Source organism: Hypanus sabinus, chromosome 3 (assembly GCF_030144855.1).
Source record: "Hypanus sabinus isolate sHypSab1 chromosome 3, sHypSab1.hap1, whole genome shotgun sequence".
NCBI classification, from domain to species: domain Eukaryota; kingdom Metazoa; phylum Chordata; class Chondrichthyes; order Myliobatiformes; family Dasyatidae; genus Hypanus; species Hypanus sabinus.
In genome coordinates, this window is record NC_082708.1 from 164,770,043 (window position 1) to 164,792,384 (window position 22,342).

Genomic DNA, 22,342 nt, shown 5'->3' on the forward strand with positions numbered 1-22,342 from the left:
TCTCTTCCTTTGATATTTTACAGAACACCTAATTCCTGATGAACTTTCACACTTGAGATTGTTAATTTTTTAAAAACATGAATAGGAAAGCAAATCTAGATCATTTTAAATATATCTGGACATTTTAAATATAAAAATTAAAAACATAACAAACTGGAAATACTATGGTATGAAAGGTCATACTGAACTATGATATTTCAGTTCGATGACATTTCATGATTAGTTCTGTTTATCTCTGTACAAACTGACTCCTAGCTTTTCTCAGGAGTTCCAGCATTTGCAGTTTTGTTTTTGCTTTTCAGATTCAAGTACTGTATCAAATTAAACTCATATAAGAATGTAAACGAAAACATATATTTGTCGCTGGTTAGTGGTGTAATAAATTGATGTATCTGTTGGGAAAATTAGTCATACATAGATCATAACAGATGGAAAACAAATATAACATTAGAGAACTGAGGACACGTAACACGTTCTTGGTCTGTGTTGAGTCACACTTGGTCACACAAATCCTCCATAAACGGGAATGGTGCTTATAATGGAACACACCTAATTTTCAGATATTTAACACTTAACCATAGCCAAGTACACCCAGGTAAAAGCTCATAAACATCTTTCTAAAATCATGTGCAAAGAGAAAGCACAGTATTATCAGAGTAGAGTTGCAGAACTAAGACATTGAAACATCCAGTAACATAACTATACTCTGTGAAGTGCTTGCCAGCTGGTCTTTGTCCACTGGGCTACACTGAAATTCAGGCCAGATTAAAGCCTGCTTCTTCTGATGCTTGAATTGTCTTTTTTTCTCATTAGTTTGCAATTTAATGATTAAAGCTAGGTTTTGTTTGTCACATGCACATTGAAACATCAAATCATACAGTGCAATTATTCATTTGCATCAGCGACCAACACAGTCCACAGCTTTGCTGGCAGCAGCTAAAATAACACGCCCACAATTTACTAGCCCTAATCCATATGTCTTTTTGGACTGTGGGTGGTAACCAGAGCACCCGGAGGAAACCCATGCAATCACAGGGTAAACGTGCAAACTCCTGACAGACAGCGGCAGGAATCAAACTCTAATCAGTGATCACTGGTGCAGTCAATCGATTGCACGAACCGCTGTGCTGCAGTGCCACTCGTCTACCTTGATATGTTCCTCTGCTTTCTAGAATAAATTTATGGATAGTGGATCAAATGATCTGTTTCTATCCATTGTTTCCACACCAGCTATCTTATATCTATACTAACTGCATTTTCCAGCACTCCTTGTGCCAGACCTTGCAGATCTTCAGAAATTTAAAACGTTTCTGAGGAATATAGGGTAGCAAGAAAGGAGCTTAAGAAGGGACTGAGGAGAGCAAGAAGGGGGCATGAGAAGGCCTAGACGAGTAGGGTAAAGGAAAACCCCAAGGTATTCTTCAATTATGTGAAGAACAAATTATGTGAAGGACCGATTAGAGATAAAAGTGGGAAGATGTGCCTGGAGGCTGTGGAAGTGAACGAGGTCCTCAATGAATACTTCTCTTCAGTATTCACCAATGAGAGGGAACTTCATGACAGTAAGGACAATATGAGTGAGGTTGATGTTCTGGAGCATGTTGATATTGTGTTGATATTCAGGGAGAAGAGGTATTGGAGTTGTTAAAATACATTAGGATGGTTAAGTCCCCAGGGCCTGATGGCATATTCCCCAGACTGCTCCACGAGGCGAAGGAAGAGATTGCTGAGACTCTGGCTAGGATCCTTATGTCCTCGTTGTCCACAGGAATGGTACCGGAGGATTGGAGGGAGGCAAATGTTGTTCACTTGTTCAAAAAAGGTAGTAGGGATAATCCAGGTATTTATAGACCAGTGAGCCTTAAGTCTCTGGTGAGAAAGCTATTGGAAAAGATTCTTATAGATAGTATCTATGGGCATTTAGAGAAACATGGTCTGATCAGGGACAGTCAGCATGGCTTTGTGAAGGGCAGATTGTGTCTAACAAGCCTGATAGAGTTCTTTGAGGAGGTGACCAGGCATATAGATGAGGGTAGTGCAGTGGATGTGATCTACATGGATTTTAGTAAGGCATTTGACAAGGTACCACATGGTAGGCTTATTCAGAAAGTCAAAAGGCATGGGATCCAGCGAAGTTTGGCCAGGTGGATTCAGAATAGGCTTGCCTGCAGAAAGCAGAGAGTCGTGGTGGTGGGAGTACATTTGGATTGGAGGGTTGTGACTAGTGGTGTCCCACAAGGATCGGTTCTGGGACCTCTACTTTTTGTGATTTTTATTAATGACCTGGATGTGGGGGTAGAAGGGTGGGTTGGCAAGTTTGCAGTGGACACAAAGGTTGGTGGTATTGTGGATAGTGTTGAGGATTATCGAAGTTTGCAGAGAGACATTGATAGGATGTAGAAGTGGGCTGAGAAGAGGCAGATGGAGTTCAACCCAGAGAAGTGTGAGGTGGTACACTATGGAAAGACAAACTCCAAGGCAGAGTACAAAGTGAATGGCAGGATACTTGGGAGTGTGGAGGAGCAGAGGGATCTGGGGGTACATGTCCACAGATCCCTGAAAGTTGCCTCACAGGTAGATAGGATAGTTAAGAAAGCTTATGGAGTGTTAGCTTTCATAAGTCAAGGGATATTTAAGAGTTGCGGGGTAATGATGCGGCTCTATAAACCTCTGGTTAGGCCACACTTGGAGTACCGTGTCCACTATAGGAAGGATGTGGAAACATTGGAAAGGGTACAGAGGAGATTTACCAGGATGCTGCCTGGTTTAGAGAGTAAGCATTATGATCAGAGATTAAGGGAGCTAGGGCTTTTCTCTCTGGAGAGAAGGAGGATGAGAGGAGACATGATAGAGGTATACAAGATATTAAGAGGAATAGATAGAGTGGACAGTCAGTGCCTCTTCCCCAGGACACCACTGCTCAATACAAGAGGACATGGCTTTAAGATAAGGGGTGGAAAATTCAAGGGGGATATTAGAGGAAGGTTTTTTACTCAGAGAGTGGTTGGTGCATGGAATGCACTGCCTGAGTCGGTGGTGGAGGCAGATACGTTAGTGGAATTTAAGAGACTACTAGACAGGTATTTGGAGGAATTTAAGGTGGAGGGTTATATGGGAGGCAGGGTTTAACTGTCGGCACAACATTGTGGGCCGAAGGGCCTGTACTGTGCTGTATTGTTCTATGTTCTATGATGTGGAGTTCAGGCCAATTTTGCAAAACATTGTCAAAGTAATCCAGTATGGTATTTTTCTTAGAATTTGGATATCACCATATCTTGCAAACAAAAGCACTGACAATTATTAATTTTGATGCCTTTTCATATTTTCTGTGCAGATAGATATATATATGAAAATTCTACTGCAAAAAAGAGAGAAGCTGTTAAAGAGAAGGAGGATAAAAGGTGAATGATTCACTGATGAAAGCCTGCCATAGATGATTCTTCACAAATGCCCTCACAATAAATGTCGCCTGTCCGTATGAATAATTTCTTTTGTTTCAATATCATCTTGTCTCTTTCTGCTGTGAAGATTGAGCTTGTTATGGATGACAGACAATTCCACAAAGGGTAACATCCACCTGACACACAATTCAGCATTTGCTACTCATCAGTGTTGGGAGAGGCTCGCCTATCACTTCCATCCTTATCAAAGCACCCCTTATGAAGAAGTGCCAGGACGGTAATAGAGATGGGTGCAGTTACTCAAAGTTACCCCACAAGTTGATAGGGTTGTTAAGAGGGCGTATGGTGTGTTGTCTTTCTTTAGTCAGGGGATTGACTTCAAGAGTACAAGGTAATGTTGCACCTCTATAAAACCCTGGTGAGACCACACTTGGAATATTGCATTCAGTTCTGGTCACCTCATTAGAGGAAGAATGTGGCAACTTTAGAGAGGGTTTACCAGGATGCTGCATGGACTAGAGGGCATGTCTTGCGAGGATAGGTTGACTGAGCGAGGCTTTTTTTCTTTTGGAGTGGAAGAGGACGAGCAGTGACTTGATAGGGGTGTACAAGTTGATAAAAGGCATAGATAGAGTGGATAACTAGAGATTTATTTTCTCCCGGGGTGGAAATGGCTAATACAAGGGGGTGTATTGTAAGATAATTCAAGGAAAGAGGTTAGTTTTTTTCACAGACAGTGTAGTGGATGTGTGGGTGCGGGGGAGTGGTAGAGGCAGATATATTAGGGGCATTTAAGAAACTCTTCGATGAGAACACAGATGATAGGAAAATGGAGTGCTATGTAGAAGGGTATGGTTAAATTGATCTTAGAGTAGGTTAATAGAAACATAGAAAACCTAAAGCACAATATAGGCCCTTCGGCCCACAAAGTTGTGCTGAACATGTTCCTACCTCTGAAATTACTAGGCTTACCCATAGCCCTCTATTTTACTAAGCTCCATGTACCTATATAAAAGCCTCCTAAAAGACCCTATCATATCCACCACCATTGCCAGCAGCCCATTCCATGCACTCAGCACTCTCTGAGTAAAAAACTTACCCCTCTGTACCTACTCCCCAGCACCTTAAACCTGTGTCCTCTTGTGGCAACCATTTCAGCCCTAGGAAAAAGCCTCTGACTATCCACATGATCAATGCCTCTCATCATCTTGTACACCCCTATCAGGTCACCTCTCATCCTCTGTCACTCCAAGGAGTAAAAAAGCTGAGTTCACTTAACCTATTCTCATAATGCATGAGAATGAGGAAGTGAAGGGATGGGTTAGTAAGTTTGCTGATGACACATCCTTGTAAATCTCCTCTGCACCCTTTCTATGGCTTCCACATCCTTCCTGTAGTGAGGTGAACAGAACTGAGCACAGTACTCCAAGTGGGGTCTGACCAGGATCCTATATAGCTGCAACATTACCTCTTGGCTCCTAAATTCAATTCCATAATTGATGGCTAATACACCATATGCCTTCTTAACCACAGAGTCAACCTGCGCAGCTGCTTTGAGTGTCCTATGGACTCAGACCCCAAGATCCCTCTGATCCTCCACACTGCCAAGAGTCTTATCATTAATACTATATTCTGCCAACATATTTGACCTACCAAAATGAACCACTCTCCACTTTTATCATATATCCAAGTACTGAACCATGCTCTAAGCTCATACACTTTGTTCACAACACTCCTTGCATTAAAATAGACACATCTCAAGTGTTCGGTCTGAGTGCATCCCTTCTCTATCACCTGCCTATCCTCCCTCTTGCAATGTCTACAAGCTTTCTCTATATGTCAGCTAACCTCCTCTTCCTCAGTCTCTTCAGTTTGGTTCCCACCCCCCCAACAATTCTAGTTTAAACTCTCCCGAGTAGCCTTAGCAAACCTCTCTGCCAAGATATCGGTCCCCCTGGGATTCAAGTGCAACCCATCCTTTTTGTACAGGTCACACCTGCCCCAAAAGAGGTCCCAATGATCCAGAAATCTGAATCCCTGCCCCCTGCTCCAATCCCTCAGCCACACATTTATCCTCCACCTCCTGTACTCACTATCGTGTGGCACAGGCAGTATTACTACCTTTGTGGTCCTGCTTCTCAACTTCCTTCCTGACTCCCTGTAGTCTTTATTCAAGACCTCTTGGCTTTTCCTACCTATGACATTGGTACCAATATGCACCACAACCTCTGGCTGTTCTCCCTCCCACTGCAGGATATCTTGGTCGCAATCTGAAACATCCCGGACCCTGGCACCTGGGAGGCAAACTACCATCCAAGTTTCTTTCCTGCATCCACAGAATTGCCTGTCTGACCCCTAACTATAGAATCCCCTATCACTACTGCCTTTCCCTACCCATCTGAGCCACAGGACCAGACTCTGTGCCAGAGGCACAGCCACTGTTGCTTCCCCCAGCTCGACTGTCTCCCCCCCCACCCCAACAGTACTCAAACAGGAGTACTTATTGTCAAGGGGTACAGCCACAGGGGTACTCTCTAGTACCTGACTCTATTGTTGCCAAAATATCATGAAATGAAGGGCCTGTACTGCACTGTAATTTTTAGGATCATTTGCTCCTTCCCTCACTCGGCAAAATTTTTACAACCTAAGCCAACTGTAGATACTAAACAGATAGGCAAAAAAAATTGATTTTGTTGAGAGTGTCCTAATACTTGCTCTTTTAATCATATTCCCACCTCTATAGCCTTATTGTCTCATTTCATCTGCTGCTGGAACACTTATCCATGCCATTGTTACCTCCAAACATTGATATGCCAATGTACTGTTAAAAAAACCCTCTCGTGCCTCTCTCCATAAACCAGAAAACTCACAAGTTCAGCTGCCAGGGTACAAACTTGTACTTAGCCAGTTACACCCATCAGTACATTGTTCACTGACCTACAGTATATTGGCTCCATGTTGGGAAACTGCTGAATTTCTAGGTTGTCATCTTGTTTACGAGTCTCTCTATTGCCTTGTCCCTCCCTCCCTCCCTTTCATTGTAATCTCCTTAAATCCTAAACCCTCTGAAATATCTGCTCTACTTGTGGCCTTTTTGAAAGTTCCCAAATTTGATAGTCCGATAGTCCTGCTGTTGGCAGCTGGAAGATATTTTGCCAATGTTTCGTAAAGAATTGATTTAGATTTTTGATCTGTGCAATAATTTTAACCTAGATTGTTAGTTAATTTATATATCAGAACCAGGTTATTTATCACTGTCTTATATGTCAAAAAATTTAAAATGAGGCAGCAGAACAGTGCAAAGACATAACGTTACCACAAATTACAAAATAAATGAATAGTGCAGAAAAAAATGAATAATGAGGTAGTATTCATGGGTTCAAAAATCTGACAGATGTGAAGAAACTCTACCTGAGTCATTGAGTGTGGGTCTTTAGGCTCCTGTACCTCTTGCCTGTGTAGAGTAATGTAATTGATGGAAACATACATTGAGTTGGGGTTCCCTTTCAGAGGCTGGTCTGACCTGATGACATAATTATGTAAAGACCTTTTCATGTTCAGTTTTTGGAGCTCCATAAATGAGTTGTACCATTGTTTCTTAAACATAAAACACCTCATGTTATTTTATTAGTGAAAACCTACATTGGTGATCCTGATTCTCAAGGATGATTCCAGAGTTATTGAACATGTTGGCCAATCAGTCACTTAGAAACTGCTGGAGTTTTGGGAGCAAAATGCTGTTGCTTGGTTTGTACAAGCTGAGGCCCAATTTGTACTGTGAGAAAACACCGCCGACAACACCAAATTCTACCATGTGGTAGCACTGCTCAGAAAATACATGGCTGCAAGAGTGTCTACCAGAACACCTGCCTGATGATAAATACTGATCACTGAAAACTCATCATTTGGACTTTCGGAATCTGAGTGCGCCCAAACCGTTGCTCTCCATGACCGGCCTTGGTGATATTAAGACTTCAAAGCTAATAGACCACATGCTCTCTCTCCTGGAAAATCACCATCCTTGGTTTATTTGCATTCAGCAAATGCCTGATCAAGTTTACATAGCCTACGTTAATGCACCGTGCAGGACTATAGGAAGCTTGCTAAAATGGCTGATAATCTATGCTCAGCCAGGCAGAGGTATGTAATTCCTCCTCTTTTCCCTGCCTCAATAAGCAGCAAGGCCTCCAACATAAGCACACGAAACTAACTAACGCAGGCTATGTTTTTTACCATGCTTGCTTTGGTATGAACCACAAGGAAGTGACAACTGCCTTGCAACTTCAACAGTGCCAGCACATCAGAGGTCTGTGAACACCATGGCTTTTGCCTGCCATGGTCATCTACTGTTCATTACGGAGACCCTTTCAGGCGATGCTTACTGTGTGACACGAGTACTCAAGTGAGTGTATTGTCAACATCGCTGATTGGTGAGAAGGCAAAGAGTGATGAAACCTTTGAGGTGGCCAATGGTAGCAAGTCTCCCTCCTGAAGGATGGTCTCTTGTTAGCCTCAGAGACTGAAATCACAGGGTCACCAGGGGCTGTGGGAGTTCATGAACGTTCCTTAGAAGGCATTGAGCTCATCTGGAAGTGAAGCCTTCTTTTCACCTTTGTTCGCTTGGTGTCTCTAGGTGGTTGCTGTGACACCACTCAACCTATCTCACTCCTATATACCTCCTGATTGCCATCTGAGATTATACCAACAACAGCACTGAAACCTGCAAATTTATGAATGACATTTGAGCTGTGCGTTAGCCACAGAGATGAGTTTCGAGAAAGTAGACCAGTGAGCTAACCACACATCCTTGAGGTGCGCCAGTGTTGATTGACAGCAAGGAGGAGGTGTTATTACAAATCTGCACTGGTTGTTGTCTCCTGATGAGTAAGTTAAGAATCCATTTGCAGAGGAAGTTACAAAGGCCTGTGTTTAGAAGCTAGATGATTAATATGATTGAATACCAAGCTGTAATTGTTAAACAACAGCCTGATGTATGTTTTGTTGTTGTCTAGTGCTCCAAAGCAGAGTGGAGAATCAGTAAAATTGTGTCCACTGTGGACCTGTTGCAGTGGTAAGCAAATTGCAGTGGGTCCAGATCCTTGCTCAGGCAGACAACTAGCCATAACCAACCTGCACTAAGTTATTAACTGTTATAGACAGGAATAAATACGTACTGAATGAGTACAAGTGTTAAAAAGAGATTGTTGAAAATTCTTATAGATGGGCTTATAGATAAGTTAAATGAGTGGACAAAACAAAAAACTAATTAATTACAATAGGGAACATATCAAATTGTCCATTTTGATAGGGTTAGATTGATCTTAGATTCGGCAAAGAGGCCAACAGAATATTGTGGGCTGCAGGACCTGTACTGTGCCATAATGTTCTAAGTTCTTTGTTATAATCCTTCAGCTCTATAGCTGTCCCACTCAATAAGAGGGAAGTTTAAATCACCTCCTATTACAATCCTATACTTATCTCCAATTTCCTTACACACTTGCTCCCGTTGACTACTGGAGTGCCTATAGTACAATCCTATCAAAATGATCACCCTCTTCTTATTCATCAGTTCTACCCATACATTCTCAGTAATTCTCCTACTGAGAATATTCTGTGCCACCATAATATCCTTCCTAATCGAAATCATAACTCCCTCTTATCTGTCGTTTCCACCTCTGTCATGTGTGTAGCACCTGTATGCCACAACATTGAGCTGCCAGTCCTGCCTATCCCTTAATCATGTTTTTGGAAAATATCACATCAGGTTGGCAGGGTACAGATACATCTCTACCAAAGGAGGTGTAAGGCACTCCTCCCCTCCACTAACCTACAGGTCACCCTTGGGCAAGCTATTGAACCTGCTGACCATCCCTACCCCGATTATGGTCACGTGAAGCCGTGGGAGGAGGATACCTGTATGCGCAGCTGGTGCATAACACATGTCCTGGTTATGTGACCACTGACAATCTCTGAAGATTATTGATAATAGCTGGGGTCACCTGTCTTGTAAAGACACTGCACAAAAGAAGACAATGGGAAATCACTCCTGTAGAAAAATTTTGCCAAGAACAATCCCTTTGGCCTATCCATGCCATGAGCTCATCTGCTTTACCTGATAAGCTCTTTACATTGTAATAAATGCAGCTTAGCCTATCGTCTGATAGACAGACAGACAGACATTGATCCCGAGGGAAATTGGGTTTCATTACAGTCGCACCAAGAATAGTGAAGAAATATAGCAATGTAAAACCATAAATAATTAAATAATAATGTTAATCATGCCAAGTGGAAATTAGTACAGGACCAGCGTATTGGCTCAGGGTATCTGACACTCCAAGGGAGGAGTTGTAAAGTTTGATGGCCAAAGGCAGGAATGACTTCCTATGACGCTCAGTGTTACATCTCAGTGGAATGAGTCTCTGGCTGAATGTACTCCTGTGCTGAACCAGTACATTATGGAGTGGATGGGAGAAATTGTCCAAGATGGCATGCAACTTGGACAGCATCCTCTTTTCAGACACCACCGTCAGAGAGTCCAGTTCCACCGCCACAACATCGCTGGCCTTACGAATGAGTTTGTTGATTCTGTTGGTGTTCACTACCCTCAGCCTGTTGTCCCAGCACAAAACAGCAAACATGATAGCACTGGCCACCACAGACTCATAGAACATCTTCAGCATCGTCCGGCAGATGTTAAAGGATCTCAGTCTCCTCAGGAAATAGAGACGGCTCTGCCCCTTCTTGTAGACAGCATCAGTGTTCTTTGACCAGTCCAGTTTATCGTCAATTCGAATCCCCAGGTATTTGTAATCCTCCACCATGTCCACACTGACCCCTTGGATGGAAACCCTCCTCAGGTCCACACCAGCTCCTTAGTCCTTTTCACATTAAGCTGCAGATGAATCTGCTCGCACCACGTGATAAAGTTTCCCACCGTAACCCTGTACTCAGCCTCATCTCCCTTGCTGATGCATCCAACTATGGCAGAGTCATCAGAAAACTTCTGAAGATGGCAAGACTCTGTGTTGTAGTTGAAGTCCAAAGTGTAGATGGTGAAGAGAAAGGGAGACAGGACAGTCCCCTGTGGAGCCCCAGTGCTGCTGACCACTGTGTCTGACACACAATGTTGCAAGCGCATGTACTGTGGTCTGCCAGTCATGTAATCAATAATCCATGACACCAGGGAAGCATCCACCTGCATCACTGTCATTTTCTCACCCAGCAAAGCAGGGCGGATGGTGTTGAACGCACTGGAGAAGTAAAAAAACATGACCCTTACAGTGCTCGCCGGCTTGTCCAGGTGGGCATAGACACGGTTTAGCAGGTAGACGATAGCATCCTCAACTCCTAGTTGGGGCTGATAGGCGAACTGGAGGGGGTCTAAGTGTGGCCTAACCATAGGGTGGAGCTTCTCTAGAACAAGTCTCTCTGGGGTCTTCATGATGTGGGAGGTCAATGCCACCGATCTGTAGTCATTGGAGCCACTAGGGCGCGGCGTCTTCGTTACAGAAACAAGGCAGGACGTCAGGTGAAGTACTCCACATAGCTGGGGGGCACAGGCTTTGAGCACCCTGGAGCTGACACCATCCGGGGTGGAGACGTTTCAGCTGTCTTCTCACCTGTTCAGTTGTGAAGCCCACCATGGTGGTTTCAGGTGTGGGAGGGGTGTAGTCACGAGAGCAGGGTGGGGAGCTGTGAAGAGGGGTAGGAGGGGAGAGTGGAGTATGTGTTGGTTGGGGGCTGACAACAGATGAATCATGTGGGGGATGGGCAGAACTCACTCTCTCTCTCCTGCTTCTCCCTGTTCTGCCTACTGAACTTGCTTGCTTTAATTTCTGTATTTGCCTCTCATCTGCCACACTTTGAGTCTCACTCCTCTGCCAGACTAGCTTAAATCATCTCAAGTAACACTTACACATCTCCCCACCAGGATAATCGTCCCGTCTGGTTCAGATGCAACCTGCCCCTCTCACAAAGCACATTTAAGAAAGGTCTACATTGTTGGAAGTAATTCAGAGCTTTGCTTATCTCATATCAGGCTGCTTTGTGAGGAAATGTTGGACAGGACCTGCTTGTGTCTTCCAGAGTTTAGAAAAGTGAGAAGGGACTTGAGTAAAACAAACAATATGCTCGAAGAACACACATAAGATACTGGAGGAACCCAGATACTTGATCAGCATCTATGCAGTGGGTCTCAGCCTGAAACATCAACTGTTTATTCCCCTCCACTTGTGACAGCACCTTCAATGACTTATGGACCTGTATTCTCAGATCCCATTGTTCTACCGCACTCCCCAGTGTCCTACTGTAAGACCTAGTTGTAACACCAAATACTTGTCTGCATTAAATTCTATCTGCAATTTTTCAGCCCACTTTTGCAGCTGGTCCAGATTCCATTGCAAGACATAATAGACAGCAAACACCTCCTCCTTTGCCGTCTCTATAGAAGTTGATGCCATTTTGCCTTACTTCTTTCTGTAGACCCTGTGTCCTGAGTAAATAAAGGTCTCCCCCATCTCTTTGACTCCACGCATAGATTACCATCCTGATCTGACAGATTATCAATTTTAATCCTTGGAACTCTTTTGCTCTGAACATATCTATAGAATCCCTTAGGATTCTCCTTCACCTCGTCTGCTCAGACAATTTCATGCCTTCTTTTAGCCCTCCTGATTTCTTTCTTAAGTGTTGTCCTGTATCTCTTGCACTCTGTAAGCACCTCTTTTGTTCCTATCTGCCTATACCTGCAAAATGCACCTCCTCGTTTTCCTTAACCAGAGCCTCAATATGTTTTGAAAACCAAGATTTCCTACACCTGTTATCTCTAACTTTTACTCTGACAGGGACATACAAGCTTTGTACTCTGAAAATGTCATTTCTGAAAGCCTCCAACTTTCCAAGTACAGCTTTGCCAGAAAATAGCCTATTCTAATCCACACTTGATAAATCCTTTCTGATACCATCAAAATTGACCTCTCTCCAATTTAGAATCCTAACCCATGGAGTAGGCCTGTCTTTTTGCATATTTACTTTGAAACTAATGGCAATGTGATCACTAGATGCAAAGTGTTCCTCCACACAAACTTCTGTCACCTGCCCTGTCTCATTCCCTAATAGCAGATAAAGTATCGCATACTCTCTTGTTGGGACTTGTATGCACTGTTTAAGAAAACTTTCCTCAACACATTTAATAAATCCTGTGAGACAATATTGTTTTTTCTCAGAGTCTGGAACTCATTGCCCTAAAAGGCAGTGGAAGCAGAGCCCTTCAAAATCTCTAAAGCAGGCATAGATAGATTCCTGATTCAGGGATGAAAGATTTCCGCAGGTAGTCAGGAATGCCAAGTTTAGGTCACAATCAAATCAGCTGTGATGTTATTAACTATTGGAGCAGGCCAACAGCCATGTGATGCACTTTTGCACCAAATTCACACGTGTGCTCATATTAAGCTGTCACTCAAAAACAAAAATCACTAGTGAATAGGGTTGGGGATTTTAAGAGATAAGAACAATAAATACTGTAACTGTGGAATAAATAGTTAAAATTTCAGATCAATGACAGTTCATTGAAATATTATGTGTAGTAGTTTACAGCTATTTAAAATATACTGCAGAAGGCAGTCACCAAAGAAATTACATTGATTTAAGATTACCCTACATTGTTTCACAGTGTGAAGATTCCCCATTCCTATTCTGACATGTCAGTCCTGGTGGCATGAACAACAATTTCTCTAACTTCCAGTAGTGTTTCCCACCCCACCTTCCCTCTTCTTCAATTGTCCACTCTGGCCTCTTACGTCTTTTCACCTATCACCTCCCACAGTGCTCCTCTTCCATCCCTTTCGCCCATGGTCCACTCTCCTCTCCTATCAGGTTCTTTCTCAAGCCCTTTGCCTTTTCCACGTATCACCTCCTAGCTCCTTACTTCATCCCCTCCTCCCCCACCCACCTGGCTTCACCTATCACCTTCCAGCATGTCCTCCTTCCCCTTGCCCAACTTCTAATTCTGGTATCTTCATCCTTCCTTTCCAGTCATGATGAAGGGTCTAAAGCCAAAACGTCAACTGTTTATTCACTCCTATAGATGCTGCCTGACCAGCTGAACTTCTCTAGCATTTTGTGTGTGTTGCTCTGGATTTCCGGTGTCTGTTGAATCTCTTGTGTTGTATGTATAAATTAGATTTTTATTATATCAACCTTCCAAAAAATGTGGAATCCACTTTGATTATTCTTATTAAAATGTAAGATTCTGATAACAACTGCAGTATAATATCATCCTTAAATCCGTTCCTATTACAATTCCCCTGAACTCACCCTACGAGTATCTCTGCAGCAAACTTGGTGTCAGTAGGCAAGTTAGAATTTAATTAGGCAGAATCAACCTCACAGCTTATTTTACTGAGCTGGAGTATGAAGAGTTCAGGAGAGATGAGGGATTTGGGGAAATTGCTGGAGAAGGGATTAGAAACTGTATTAAACTGTTTTAGTGAAGGAAAGAAATAAAGTATTACAAAAAAACAACAACACACACAAAATGCTGGTGGAACACAGCAGGCCAGGTGGCATCTATAGGGAGAAGCGCTGTCAAATTTTCGGGACGAAGGGTCTCGGCCCGAAACGTCGACAGCACTTCTCCCTATAGATGCCACCTGGCCTGCTGTGTTCCACCATCATTTTGTGTGTGTTGTTGTTTGAATTTCCAGCATCTGCAGATTTCTTCGTGTTTGCACAAAAAAAAACCTCAGAGTACTTTAGGTAAATGGCTGCAGTTACTGTAAATTAACTACCTGGGACAATTCAGAATCAGAATCAGGTTTATTATTACCAGCATGTGACGTGAATTTTGTTAACTTAGCAGCGGCAGTTCAATACAATACATAATCTAGCAGAGCGAAAAATAATAATAATAAATAAAATATAACATAATAACAAATAAACAAGTAAATCGATTACATATATTAAATAGATTTTTTTTTTAATGTGCAAAAACAGAAATACTGTATATTAAAAAAAAGTGAGGTATTGCCCAAAGCTTCAATGTCCATTTAGGAATCGGATGGCAGAGGGGAAGAAGCTATATACACAAAATTCTGGAGGAACTCAGCACGTTAAACTGCATCTATGGAAATCAATAAACAGTTGATGTTTTGGGCCGAGATCTTTCATCAGGACTGGAAAGGAAGGGGGAAGATGCCAGAGTAAGAAGGTAGAAGGAGTAAAGAATGAGGAGGTGACAACCACAGAACAAAGAAACACGATGGAAACCATTCAGAGAAAACATCAAACACCCATCACACAAAAAAGAACAAATTATGCAGATGGCAAAAAGTGAGCAAGCACATAGAATAGTTCATCTCTGTTTTATTGACATAGCATCCCCTAAAATTTAACAGAAAATTTAGTGCCAACAGTTTGAAAGTTATTACATCAATTTTTATAACCAGTCAAAATATTTTGTTTAATTTATGCCCTAAATATCTGTTACAGATCCCAATTTTATGTTAACAGCACAGAGTTGAGACACTACTGTCAGAAAACCAAGGATAAACCAGGTAAAAAAGCAAATGTCTTTCTTAGAGTATGGCTATACTTTATAATTTAGCAATCTCATTGCAAACCTTCACACATGTAGTATAAAGAAATCCAGTGGTCTGAGTAAATGCATGTCCACAGTTAGCAGAACCTAGGATGACTAGTGGCAAATCATGCAGAGAAACTGATCTCAGTGCATATTTTTCTGATGATCTTCTGCAATTAGAACTTAACAATTCCTCTGAAGCAGTTTGTCTGGACTATTGTTTGAAGGGTTCAGAATTATAAAAAGTAAATCTTAATTGGATAAATATTTGGGAAGATACAATTAATACATGGTAACTTAATCTTTTCAGCAAATTACATATATGAAAGAATTTGGGGTTGAACCCTGTGTTCTGATAATTGTGTTGAAATATGTGTTGAGAATTCCCCCCCCACCTCTCTCACCATTCCCCATCCCCTTTTCCCTCTCTCACCTTATCTCCTTGCCCACCCATCACCTCCTGCTGGTGCTAACCTGACTGTGAACCATTCAAGATGGGAAGAGAAGAGAAATGTATTGGTAATTGGGGATTCTATAGTCAGGGGAATAGAGAGAATTCTCTTTCGTGAGGATTGAGTGTCCTGAAGACTGTGTTATCTGCCTGGTGCCTGGGTTCCGGACATCTTATCTAATCTGTAGAAGAATTTGCAGTGGGAGGGGAAAGATGCAGTTGTCATGGTCCATGTAGGTATCAACAACAAAGGTAGAATGAGGAAAAGGGTTCTGCTAAGGGAATTTGAGTAGCTAGGGACTAAATTAAACAGCAGAACCAAAAAGGTGGTAATCTCTTGATTACTACCTGAGCCACGTGCAAATTGGAATAGGGTCAAGAAGAGTTAAATGCATGGCTCAAGGATTTGTGTGAGAGAAGGGGATTTGAACTCATGGGAAATTGGCACCAGTATTGGGGAAGGAGGGAGCTGTACCAATGGGACAGGCTCGACTTGAACCATGATGGGATCTGGATCCAAGCAAATCGCATAACTAGGGCTGTGGATAGGGATTTAAACCAAATAGTAGGGGGGTGGGTTCAACAAATTGAAGAAGTAAAGTACAAAAAAAAAGTGTGGATAAGGAAAAAGCAAAAGATAAAAAAGAGAAAAGTAAGAGTGGAGTGAGGAAAAGTCAAGTTCAGAAGAGTAAAAAAATTACAATATTTTAAAAGCACAATGACTGTAAGGGCACTTTATTTGAACGCCTGTCGTATTCGAAACAAGGTCAGTGAACTTGTGGCACAAATCAGCACAAGGGGGTATGATTTAGTGGCTTTTTTAGAGTCGTGGTTGCAGGGTGGAGAGGATTGGGAATTACATATCCAAGGATATCAGGTAATACAGAAGGATAGGCTGGAATGTAAGGGAGGTGGGGTGGCGCTTTAAGTTAAAAATGAGATCAGGGTGATAGTGAGAGATGATATAAGATCTAATGAGCAGAATGTTGAATCCACCTGGGTAGAGATTAAAAATAGTAAAGGGAAAAAATCACTAGTGGGAGTTGTCTATCGGCTGAATAGTAACATGACAGTGGCACAGGCAACAAACAGAGAAATATCTGAGGCTTGTAAGAATGGAACAGTAGTTATCATTTTAACTTGCACCTGGATTGGGTGAATCAAGTCTTGAGGAGGACTTCATAGAATGCATCCGTGATGGCTTTCTTGAACAGCATGTTACTGAACCTTGGAAAGAGTGATCACTGTATGAGTTTCTCATACAAATGGAGGGTGCAATAGTTTGATCTAAAACCAGTGTATTATGCCGAAACAATGGAGACTACAATGGGATGAAGGAGTATTTGGCTAGTGTAGACTAGGAACACAGGCCATATGGTGGGACAGTTCAGGAAAGGACAGGTAGTGTTAAGGAAACAGGAAGAATGCAGAAGGACAAAGACAGATAAGGAGAATGGGCAAGAAAGTGGCAAATGAAATATGATGTTGGAAAATGCATGGTCATGCATTTGGTTGTAGAAATAAGTGTGCAGACTGTTTTCTAAATGGGGAGAAAATACAACAATCTGAGATGCAAAGGGACTTGGGAGTACTTGTGCAGAACACCCCACAGGTTAACTTGCAGGTTGAGTCAGTGAGGAAGGCAAATGCCATGTTAGCATTCATTTCAAGAGGTCTAGAATACAAAAGCAAGGATGTGATGCTGAGGATTTATAAGGCACTGGTGAGGCCTCAGCTTGAGTATTGTGAACAGTTTTGGGCCCCTCATTTTAGAAAAGATGCGCTAGCATTGGAGAGGGTCCAGAGGAAGTTCACAAGGATGATTCCAGGAATGAAAGGGTTATCATTCGAGGAATGTTTGATGACTCTGGGTCTGTACTCACTGGAATTCAGAAGGATGAGGGAAGATCTCATTGAAACCTTTCAAATGTTGAAAGGCCTAGACAGAGTAGATGTGGAAAGGATGTTTCCCATCGTGGGAGAGTCTAGGACAAGAGGGCACAGCCTCAGGATAGAGGAGCACCCTTTCAAAACAGAGATGCAGAGAAATTTCTTCAGCCAAAGGGTGGTGAATTTGTGGAATTTGTTGCCACATGCAACTGTGGAGGCCAGGTCATTGGGTGTATTTAAGGCAGAGAATGATAGGCTCTTGATTGGACATGGCATCAAAGGTTACGAGGGAGAAGGCCAGGAACTGGGGTTGAGGAGGAGAAGAAAAAAGGATCAGCCACGATTGAATGGCAGAGCAGACTCGATGGGCCAGATGGCCTAATTCTACTCCTATGTCTTATGGTCTTATGGAACAGTAGAAGATTTGCAAAGAAATTTTCAACAGTTCTCAGCAAAAGTATATTCCATTTAAAACCAAGGACAGTAAGGGTGAGAAGAGCCAGCTTTGGATAGCTAAGGAAATAAAAGAAGGCATCAAACTAAAAGCTTGTGCATACAAAGTCATCAAGAGTAGTGGGAAACTGGAAGATCGGGAAAAATTTAAAAGCAGCAAAGAACCACTAAGCGAGCAATAAAGAAAGGGAAACCAGATTATGAAAATAAACTAGCACAAAATATACAAATGGATAGTGAAACATTTTATAATTATATAAAGTGGAAAAGGGTGGCTAAAGTGAATGTAGGTCCCATGAAGACAAGGGAGAACTGATATTGGGTAATGAGGAAATGACAGAGGTTTTGAATGACCGTTTTGTGTCAGACTTCATGGTGGAGGACATGTCTAACATGCCAAAGAGAGATGTTATGGATGCGATGGGAGGTGAGGACCTCGATTCAATAGCTATTACTAAAGAGATAATGCTGTGCAAACCTGTGGACCTGAAGATAGACAAGTCCCCTGGTCTTGATGGAATGCATCGCAGGGTATTGAAAGAAATGGCAGAAGTTATAGTAGAGGCTTTGGTGATAATTTACCAAAATTCTCTGGACTCTGGGCAGGTCCTGGCAGATTGTGCAAGATGGCAAATGTAATGTCATTGTTCAAAAAATGATGTAGGCCAAAGGCAGGTAACTATAGGCCAGTTCGCTTAACATCTGTAGTTGGGAAAAGGCTTGTGTAAATGATTGCTGTAGGTAGGTTACAGCGGGATGTAGAGTGAGGTAGAGCAGTGATTGATGATGTTCAATCCAGAAAAGTATGAAGTGAACTTAAGGCAGAGTACTAGGTTAATGGCAGCATTGTCAGCAGCATGGAGAAACAGAGCATCTTGCGTCGAAGTCCACAGATCTCTCAACGTTGCCATGTGTTGACTGTGTGGTTGAGAAGGCATATGGTGTGTTGGTCTTCGTTATTCAGGGGATTGAGTTCAAGAGCCATCAAGTAATTTTGCAGCTCTATAACATTCTGGTTAGTCTACACTTGGAGTTCAGTTCTCATTATAGGAAGAATGTGGAAGCTTTAGAGATGGTGCAGAAGAGATATAGAAGGATGCTGCCTAGATTAGAGAATACGTCATATGAAGAAAGGTTGTGCATGCTAGGGCTTCTCTCTTTGGAGTGACGGAGGATGAGAGGCTACTTGATAGAGGTGTACAGATTATGAGAGGCATAGATAGGGGGGACAGCCAGTGCTTTGTTCCTAAGGCAGTAATAGCCAATACCAGAGGACATCTGTTTAAGGAAACTGGAACAAAATTTAGGGGAGATGTCAGAAGCAGGTTTTTTTATAGGCATAGAGTGGTACATAGAGTACCTGAAATGCACTGCCAGGTATGGTGGTAGAGGGTGATACAATGGGGACATTTAAGAGTTTCTTCAATAGATGACATGGGTGTAAGAAAAATGGAGGGTTAAAGGCTGTGTAGGAAGGAAGGTTAGATTGATCATGGAGTTGATTTAAATAGGTCAGCACAGTATTGTGGGCCACATTGCCTGGATTGTGCTGTATTGTTCTATATTCAGTGTTCCTTGCCTTCCATAAGAAACTAACACATTTTATCAATGGAGAAGGTACACTAAGGTATCAGCAGTTTAAGGATGAAGCTCATCTTAGATACTTTACTTTATTGTCACCAAACAATTGATACTAGAGCGTACAATCATCAGTGATATTTGTTTCTGCGCTTTGCGCTCCCTGAAATACAAATCAAAGTAAATATAATAAAAAATTAAATTATAAATCATAATTAGAAAATAGAAAAGGGAAAATAAGGTAGTGCAAATCAGATCCAGATATTTGGAAGGTATGGCCCAGACTGGGCCAGGATCTGTTCAGCGGTCTTATCACTGTTGGAAAAAAGCTGTTCCGAAATCTGGCCGTACGAATCTTCATGCTCCTGGACCTTCTCCCGGAGGGAGGTGGGACAAAAAGTGTGATGGCTGGGTGGGTCTTGTCCTTGATTATCCTGGCAGCACTGCTCTGATAGCGTGTGGTGTAAAGTGAGTCCAAGGATGGAAGATTGGTCTAATTATTCATAAAGCATACTATCATTGTCAAGAATTGATTTTGCTCTTGCCTTCTTGCTTTCTAGACAATATCTACAAAAATATCTCAGTTGCACAGTGGAGGAAACATCAGACAATGAAAGGAATGCCAAAAAAAGATCTTCCATCAGTAATATATCAGAATAACGTCTGTCATGGAAAACGTGAATATTAAATAATTGAGGACATGATCTAAACATGTATTGTGGATTATATATCTTGAAGAGTTTGTAATGCCAGTTGATGTACCAGTCAGGCAGCATCAAGCTGAAACAAGCCAGTAAGTAGGATACTGGGGTTTGCAGGTAGAAGCTAGAACAGAGAAGAAAAAGAAAATATGGAGTCAAAATCTGAATTCTGAATCAGATTTATTATCATATCTTATAGATGCTAAATGTGTTGTTTTGGATTTTATAAATTTGGCGGTGTTCACGGGTTCAGCTGCTTGAACCTACAACACTCTGTCGCCTCTTGCAAACCTCCATACAAGTGGTGATGCAGCCTGTCAGAATGCTTTCCATGGTACATCTGTAGAGATTTGCTAGAGTCTTTGGTGACATACCAAATCTCTTCAAACTCGTAATGAAGTAGAGCCACCAGCATACCTTCTGCTTACTGTAATTGGTTCAATGTTTGGGTCCAGGATAGATACTCGGCGTTATTGACACCAAAGAACTTGAAGCTGCTCACCCTTTCCACAGCTGACCCTGCAATGAAGACTGGTGTGTCTTCTCCAGAATTCCCTTTCCTGAAGTTCATGATCGATTCCTTGGCCTTGTTGACGTTGTGTACAAGGTTGGTGTCATGACACCAACCAGCCGATCTATTTCACTCCTGTATGCCTCCTCATTGCCATCTGAGATTTTACCAACAACAGTGGTTTCACCTGTGAATTTACAAATGGTGTTTGAGCTGTACTTATCCACGCAGAAATGAAGGTCTTATTAGATTCAGAGCACATGGAAACGTTTTACATTGTAGTGATGCAATAGGCATAAGATGGCACTGAAGAAAGTTTTGTTATAAAAAATTTTAATATACCACCAGGAAACAATATCTACAGATATGCTTCCCAGTTAAGGAGCATCACTTTTATCTTGGACAGACACAGGTTGCAAAGTTCCTCAAAGCTTGTTTTAAATACCATTCAGCATCAGGACAATTGACAGAAGAAGGAAAACTGAGTCATCGTTGATGATAAAGAGGGAGACCAACAGGAATGGTGACCAGCAATGAGCCTGTCTGATGTGATATTTCATTTTAACATCCTCTGCACAGAACAGAAAGCATGGCGGCTTGAGTTTGGTTCCACTCCTTATGGTTGATAGATCTGATTTTCTTTCACGCAAAAATAGAACAATACAGTAAGGAACAGGCCCTTTGGCCCACAATGTCTTTGCTGACCAGGAAGTAAATTAAACTAATCATTTGCCTGCACATGGTGAACAGTATAACATCCTCCTTCTCCTGCCTATTCATGAGCCTGTGGCGACCCATTTCCTAGCGTATCCGAACCGACTCACAATTAGATAGCCTACGGGGGTTTGCGAGCACAGAGCTTTGGAGCCTCTGTGCCATGGGGGGCCGGTTGACAGAGGCTTAAAAGTGAGGCTGAAGTTTTCGAATAAAGTTTTTTCCTTCGACTGCAGTTACCGACTCCGTGTCGTAATTTTAGCGCTGCGTGTAGCACACCGCTACAAGCCTGTCTAAATGCCTTTCAAATGCTGCTATTGCATTTGCTTCCATGACTTCCCTTGGAAGCACCTTCCAGGCACCCAACACTCACAACACTCTTTGCCTTGTAAATCTTTAAACTTTCCCCCTCTCACCTTAAACTTATGCCTTCTGATATGTGACATTTCCACTCTTGAAAAGCACTCTATCTACCCTATCTACTTCCTTTCACTGTTTTATATACTTTTGTCAGGTTGACCCTTAACCTATAATGTTTGACAGAAAGCAGACCAAGTTTGTCCAAGCTCTCCATATAGCTTAACCTCTCTAATCCAGGCAACATCCTGGTGAACCTCTTCTGTAATCTCTCTAAAGCCTCCACATCCTTCCTGTAATACTGCCACCAAAGCTACACACAATGCCCTAAATATAGCCCAACATTTTATATAGCTGTAATATAATTTCTTAACAATCATACTCAATGCCCTGATTAATGAAGGCAAGCATGCCACACATTTTCTTTACTACCCAGTCTACTTGTGATGTCACTTTGAGGGAGTGATTGTCTTGCATCCCAAGTTCCCTCACTACATCAGTGCTCCTAAGCATCCCACCATTTACTGTATATTTTTCTCTTATATTTGAACTTCCAAATTGGAACAGCTCGCACTTGTTCAGATTAAACTCCACCTGCCATTTCTTTGCCCATATCTCCAACTGATGTATATGCTGTTGCATTCTTTGAAAGCCTTTTTAACTCTTCACCACTCCACCAATTTTTTTTTATCTTCTGCAAATTTGCTA

At 42.1% G+C, this 22,342-nt stretch overlaps 1 protein-coding gene across 1 annotated transcript in view; it reads left to right on the forward strand.

The window, feature by feature from the left end:
• The window catches only part of LOC132390869 (uncharacterized), a 54,194-nt gene extending 32,595 nt beyond the window's left edge, over positions 1–21,599 (forward strand). The window contains exons 5-7 of the mRNA XM_059963413.1: positions 3,335–3,401; positions 14,889–14,953; positions 19,912–21,599. Coding sequence (XP_059819396.1) covers positions 3,335–3,401; positions 14,889–14,953; positions 19,912–20,039 — 260 coding nt within the window. The 3' untranslated portion in view covers positions 20,040–21,599. The remainder of the gene's footprint in view (positions 1–3,334; positions 3,402–14,888; positions 14,954–19,911) is intronic.
• Positions 21,600–22,342: the final 743 nt, after the last annotated feature.